The 6,230-nt window shown below is 39.5% G+C and overlaps 1 protein-coding gene across 3 annotated transcripts in view; it reads right to left on the bottom strand.

Moving 5' to 3' along the window:
* itgb6 (integrin, beta 6) overlaps positions 1–1,190 on the bottom strand; it is a 13,282-nt gene extending 12,092 nt beyond the window's left edge. For all 3 annotated transcript variants that reach the window (XM_035682239.1, XM_035682241.1, XM_035682242.1), the window contains exon 1: positions 948–1,190. Coding sequence is in view for 1 of the 3 variants with exons in the window: in XM_035682242.1 (XP_035538135.1) it covers positions 948–972 (25 nt within the window). In the remaining 2 variants the exon portion in view is untranslated. The remainder of the gene's footprint in view (positions 1–947) is intronic.
* Between the last annotated feature and the right edge of the window lie 5,040 nt (positions 1,191–6,230).

Here is a 6,230-nt window from a genome sequence, read left to right as displayed (position 1 = left end):
TGTATACCTCTATAACAGACACCATAACAGGACATATGTTAATATTTAACTACACAAGAACATGAATCATTGTCTTCTGGCCTCACAAGACATTCCCAATTATAAAGATTGACTAAAGAAGAACAACAGGCATGCTTGCAGTCATATTTTATATCACAAGATATAAAATATGACTGTGAGTTTCTGCATATGCATGTGCACGGTTGTGTGTGTGTGTGTATAATACGAGGGGGAGGTGGGTGGAGCTGCGTAGGTGTTGAACCATTGACAGCTGCAGTGCAAATATCCCTGCTTATCCCAACTCACAGGAATCTCACAATTCACCACCACACCCCTCTGGATCTGGGTGAGTCCCATCTGTCACCCCACAAACCAAACCCCACCTCCACTCCTCTTATACTAATCCCTCTCACCCCTCTCTTCTTCTCCTCCTTTCTTCTTTCAATGAACAACCCCCCATCTCACCTCAGCTTTCTGTATTTTGATCCACCTTAGCCAGAATAGCATTTTTAAAGTGCCATTTCATTTTTGCCTCCTTTGGCCTAATTCCTCTCATCTTCTGTCTGCCAGTCTACCTGTGATTTGCTCCTCTCCTCTCCTCATCGCCTTTCCAGCCTTCATCTTTCTCACAAACTATCTCAGAATGATGCAATCAAACGCCGTTTTTTGAAACCTCTCATTGTTTTAAGGTGATTCCGTATCCTGTATGAGAGTATGATCAATTGGGTTTGATGCGTAAGTTGTAATAAGGCGTCACAGTTGCACCATATTGTTACTCACATTTCAACCTGACTTTTATTCTAAATTTAAAACCTGTTGCTTTTCAGTTTTCTCATCAAAATTCAGCGATCCATAAATTATTCACCCACATATCTAGCTCTCAGTACTACATATTTACTATGCATAGAGATTGAGGTATACAATAACCCTGCAATGAACCAACTCACCTTCAGGGGCGTCCTCTGATAACATGCTGTCCCGTCTCAGTCTGTCTTCCTTGTCATCAAGTGAAAAATGGAGAGAAAAGGAAAATCACTGGGCCAGTACATTCAGTCCTATTGTATCCCGGCAGTCGTCAGAGTAACAGTAAACCTATTGTAACGGCGCCCTTTATGAAGCATGGCGCTAGGGTGACCCTGCTGCCCATGCTCCTTGGCTCATGTGTGCTTTTGTGTGTGTGTGTCTGAAAGTGGGTGAGTGTGTGTGCATACTGGGGTCATGTGTGGGTGTGTACAGGCTCCAACTTGCCTGTGTGTGTGTGTGTGTGTGTGTGCAGGGGGAGGCTGTGATGATAATGAGTGACAGTAACAACTGCTTGCTGTGAGACCTCCACAGAATCCAGCTTCTTTATTAAGAGACGACCTGTCTGATGTGCTAGTGTTGCACTCTAGAGGCTGGTGTGAACTGCAGCACAACGCTCCAGATTCAAAGTAATGGTGTTTGTGATTAGCTTGTATTGTGTATGTGTGTGCACGCGCACATGTTTGCTCAAGTTCAATTACTTCCTGCAATGAGGAGGAGGAGGAGGCAGAGGAAGCAGAGAAAAGGAGTGCCAGTCACTGTAATACAGCCTCCTTCTTATAGTGGAATGGCTGGAATGCAGGTGTACACATTCATGCATGTGTGAGTGGAACTAAATGATAGAGCATAGGCCTATGCTATAAAAGAATTGAAGATTACATAGGCCCCAAATCACAATTGCAACACAAACATGCAACACTTAAATACTTAGACCCTTGGTTTACAGCCACGCTAGTGGCTCTGTGTAGCTGTAATGTACTTGACCGGATGATGGTGCTCGATTGTGTCAGTAGATCAAAGTTATGACAACTCAGCGTTTGCGGATTCAAAATTTCTACAAAGTCAACCTCACAGTGGCACTACAGAAAAAGTCAGAGGATCACCAAAGTCAGTAGGATTCATCCCCTGGGGAGCATGCATGTCTGTACAACATTTCATACCAATCCATTCAATAATTGTTCAGATTTTTCACTGTGGACCAAAGTGGTGGACTGACTAACAGACAAGGGGGGGAGGGACCCCTCAAAAAACCCTTTAATTAAAAAAAAACAGAAACCTCAGGAAGAGCAACAGAAGGAGGTATCCCTCTCACTGGATACACATCCAATAGTGTCATATCATTTGGGAACTATGTGTCAACTTTTTATGAGCTAAGAGATAAAAACAACTTTCAGCTTTCTCAACCCATTAACAAACCATTTAATCCTTATCAAACAAATTTAAAATGACCACATTTGCAGTGCTGACATGACAGTTACTGCAAGTACAGAATGTACCAGAAGAAGGTCAGTACACAGAATGAAAAGATAAATCTGTTAGATGCAGCTTATACCTGTAGTTTGATTATTGACTGTGTGCTGGCTGCTGTACGTGTGTGCAGTATGTTGAAGTGATTGAATATGAGGAACTATTGTTAACATAACCGGAACAATAAATACTCTTGTCCTAGTGTTGCCTTTTATTGCTATGTTCAGTATCAGCGGCTCTACTGTCGCTAAATTACTGATGAAGGATTAAACTACATTTTAAAATAACAAGCATTACACAATAGTCAACAGTTCAGTCCATATTTAAAGTTAACTCTAAACCAATCTCTGTAAAGGTTAATGAAAAAGGTTATAATTTTGGACAGCATCACTGATTTAAAGGGCTGTTAGATATTAGGGTGTGTTCAATTATCGTTTTAAATGATTACTAGAATAATATTGGCTAGCAGGCTCGCTTGTTGAGTATATGTAGCTACAGTTGAAATATAATTATTTTAACACAAATTACTCTACTTTTACTTGTCATCTTTAATTCAAGCAACAGTATTACTACTTGACATCCTAATACTCTGATAACAGCAATGCACCACACTATACTATAGACACACTACACTACATTTGCCATACGCTGGTTAACCACATGGCTCTTGCAGTGATGGCTTTAATGTTCCAGGTTACTCTTCAGTGAGATAATCAGGCCTCTTAGCAGACAAGATAGTTAATGGATTAGTCAGTTGATAGAAATGATCTATTAATAATTTAACTATTTTTTTCTATCAAGATTTTTCTATCAAGAATGCTAAACATTCTTCTAAGCAATGAGGATTAATCTGAATATCATTGGTCAGACAAAACAAGACATATGAAGACCTTATCAACCAAACAATGAATCAAGAAAATAATCTGCAGATTACTTGAAAATAGTCTATATTTGCACTCCTATACTGTATGAAATTGCAGTATACTGTCTTTTTGGCCATCCCCTTTAGCTTATTTTCTTTTTAAAATTGCTACCGTAAAACACTTTTGACACAATTCGGATATCATTGTATTGAGAGAAATAAGTAGTAACAGTCTGCATCTCTAGGAAGCATCCCATGTGTTGAATTGCTGACGTGTATCACACTAAATTAGTGATACTGGATACTGAAGCAGGCCTCCCCTCTTAACGTCTGTGCCCCTAGTCTGACCTTGGGCTTCCTCAAGGGATCAGTGCCATGTGTCCCCTCAGCTGTGGAGAATTAAAAGAGAGACAGAGAGCGGATGAGAGGAAAGAAAGAGAGACTCTACTTGGCATCTTATGTTCAAAGGGTTGATGCCCTTACAATAGGCACTTGATTGACAAGTGTGTGTGCATGAGCTTCTACATGGGACATGTATGTATATTCCTGGAGTTGGGATTGGATGGGTGGGGTGTTGGAGGGTAACAGTGGGTGTGAGGGCTAATCTTGCACCCCGGTGGTTTTGATCCCACTGACTGGTAAGGGATGAGGGCATGGTGCCTTTATGTCTCTGGGATCAGCTGCGCTAAGTCGGAACGAAAGAAGGGAGATCCGGTATAAGAGTGAAAATACAAAGGCTGTGCCATAAATAGTGCAGGAAAGGCATGGGGGATGAGCCCATATGTTGCCCCTGTTGCTCATCTGATCTGTCATACATTCAGATCAGACATAGTCTTACAAAAAGATGTCTAAGCTTGAAAATCAGTTCTGGTTTCCTATATGCTGGACAGCTTTGGCTCACAGCACCCTCTGCTGCTAGATAATTAGTACAGCCCAATTATCCCTCTTTAAAGGCTTCTTTCATACTTCATATTTATTGTATGCTCAGAGGACTTGAGGGGCCAGGTATCACTTGTCACGATGTGGTTTCTTGGTTTGGGAAACATGTTACGAGTTGCAGTGTGGAAATCACAGGATCCAACAAACTAAGATTTAAAATCAGGATATCTGTCCATTTTAAATTTGTCCCCACACAGTGTAAGAAATGTGTAGGGAAGTTGGTCATGGACTAATGGGATGAAATGGGATAATATAGAAAAAATTACAAAATAACACTGAGGCAATTGAAGAGACAGGAGTCGTATCTGAGAAAGAGCCTTTTATTCAGCACTGTTTTTATTCCAATGTTTTCAAAGGAGAGAGCAAGGAGAGGATTGTTTGAGAATCAGTTGAAGGTGACAGGGGAAGCAATGAGGATAACATGTACAATATTTTTTTGTTTGTTTTTTGTTTTTCATTTTTACATTTTTTCCAGCAACAAATGTTCAGAATGGAAAGTACACTCAGTAAAAGGCTGGTTACTGCTTGTATTTTCCAACGGTGAGCATTTACTGCTACAGTACTATTAGTCGGGGAAAAGCACCGCGACCATACAACTTTGACCATTTTTCTTGTAGTAGTGTAGAGTTCTTACATCAGAAATCATCAGATTAAAGAAAGCAAAGCAAAGCAAACAATAAAACTCACTCATTTTTCACTTTTGGCCCTGAATGTATATAATTTACATTATTATTTAAAATATTATTCTGAACAAGCCAACCTTTGAAACACATACTGTGAGTCGTGTGATTTCAACTTCCATCCAACTCTTATGAAATACAGCTATTTTTGAAGTATTTCATACATGATTGTTCATTTATTTTGCATGAGGCAAGATTTTCTTACTTTCCACTCATCCAAATTGTTTGGCATGTACACATTAAGCTGCTGTATAACCGTTTTCTTTTTTCTTTTTTTTTTGGAGAGATTTACAGTAGCAGTGTAACCCAAGAGAGCGACTTTTAGTCTTTTTTTAGAGGAAAAAGAGAAAAGGCAAGGGAAAGTGGTGAGTCATCTAAACTCTGTCTAGAATGGCAAAGGCAGAAAAATGCACCAAGTAAATGCATTCATTTGTTTCAAACACATTGTAAACCATCTATTTTAAGGAGAAGCTAGTTGTCTAACTTTGAATCTCTAAAATGGAGCCTCACAACTGAACAACACTCATCATGTTGAGAAAAACAAACACCAAAACAGAAGCAATGACAAATAAAGATGAAGCAAAGCACAATGCTTCTTTGCAGATCAGGAAGAGAAACGCTGCATGTGGGAGACAAACGGCAGAAGTCCTATTTAGCCAGCTCCTGAGCGTGGCTTTAGTTTTGCTTAATCCACTCAGGTGAAAAGGGGGCTTTACCTGCAAACCCCACAACACCAGCAGACTCCAGCAGAACCATGAGGTAGATCACTGGTCAAACTGACCACAAGAGAAAAAAAAAACCTCCTAAAAGATGTCCATTGGGTGTAAAACTTGTAATTTCATAAAAGTATGTTTGTTTTCATGTCACGTCTTGAAGTTTTTTAAAAAAGGAAAAAGGGAAAATAAGGAATTACCTTGCTCTGAGTTTGTCACCATTCTTTTTTTTCTCAGTATTGCCGTGGGACTCTCGTTGTCTTTATTGCCACCAGAAGACTAGACAGCGAAACACTCAATGGAAATCTCATGATTTCATACACACATTTGATCAATCAGATAGGAATATGAAACCTGATCAAGTTCGATGAAAAAATGTTGGAGAATGTTTGATGTGACGTAAGGAAGGCACCTTTTTCCAATAATAAATTCATTAATTCCCTAATGAAATGGTCACCTGTATCAGCTGTCAAGTGCAGTTGAACATAAGCTATTCTGTGGCAATTTTAAAAACCAAAATTAAACTATTCGGAAACTTTAAACTTCAGTGCAAACAAGGTTTTGCAAGGTTTTTCATATGTCACAAATAAAGGAACTATAAAATCAACCTAGAAACCTTGAAGGGGGGAAATATCTCAATCTCATGCATTTTAATATCACATCATACTGGGGGGCATGGGGAGGGGAGGGGGTGTCCTCTGGCATTTGTTTGAGAATCCTTGAAAAAAGAGAAAAAGAAGAGCATGTGGTTTCTTATCAAAATAAATC

This window comes from Morone saxatilis, unplaced genomic scaffold (assembly GCF_004916995.1).
Source record: "Morone saxatilis isolate NCDOM2014 unplaced genomic scaffold, NCSU_SB_2.0 Contig11, whole genome shotgun sequence".
Lineage (NCBI taxonomy): Eukaryota > Metazoa > Chordata > Actinopteri > Moronidae > Morone > Morone saxatilis.
Note: the sequence above shows the minus strand (reverse complement) of the source record. Positions and strands in the feature narration are given on the sequence as shown.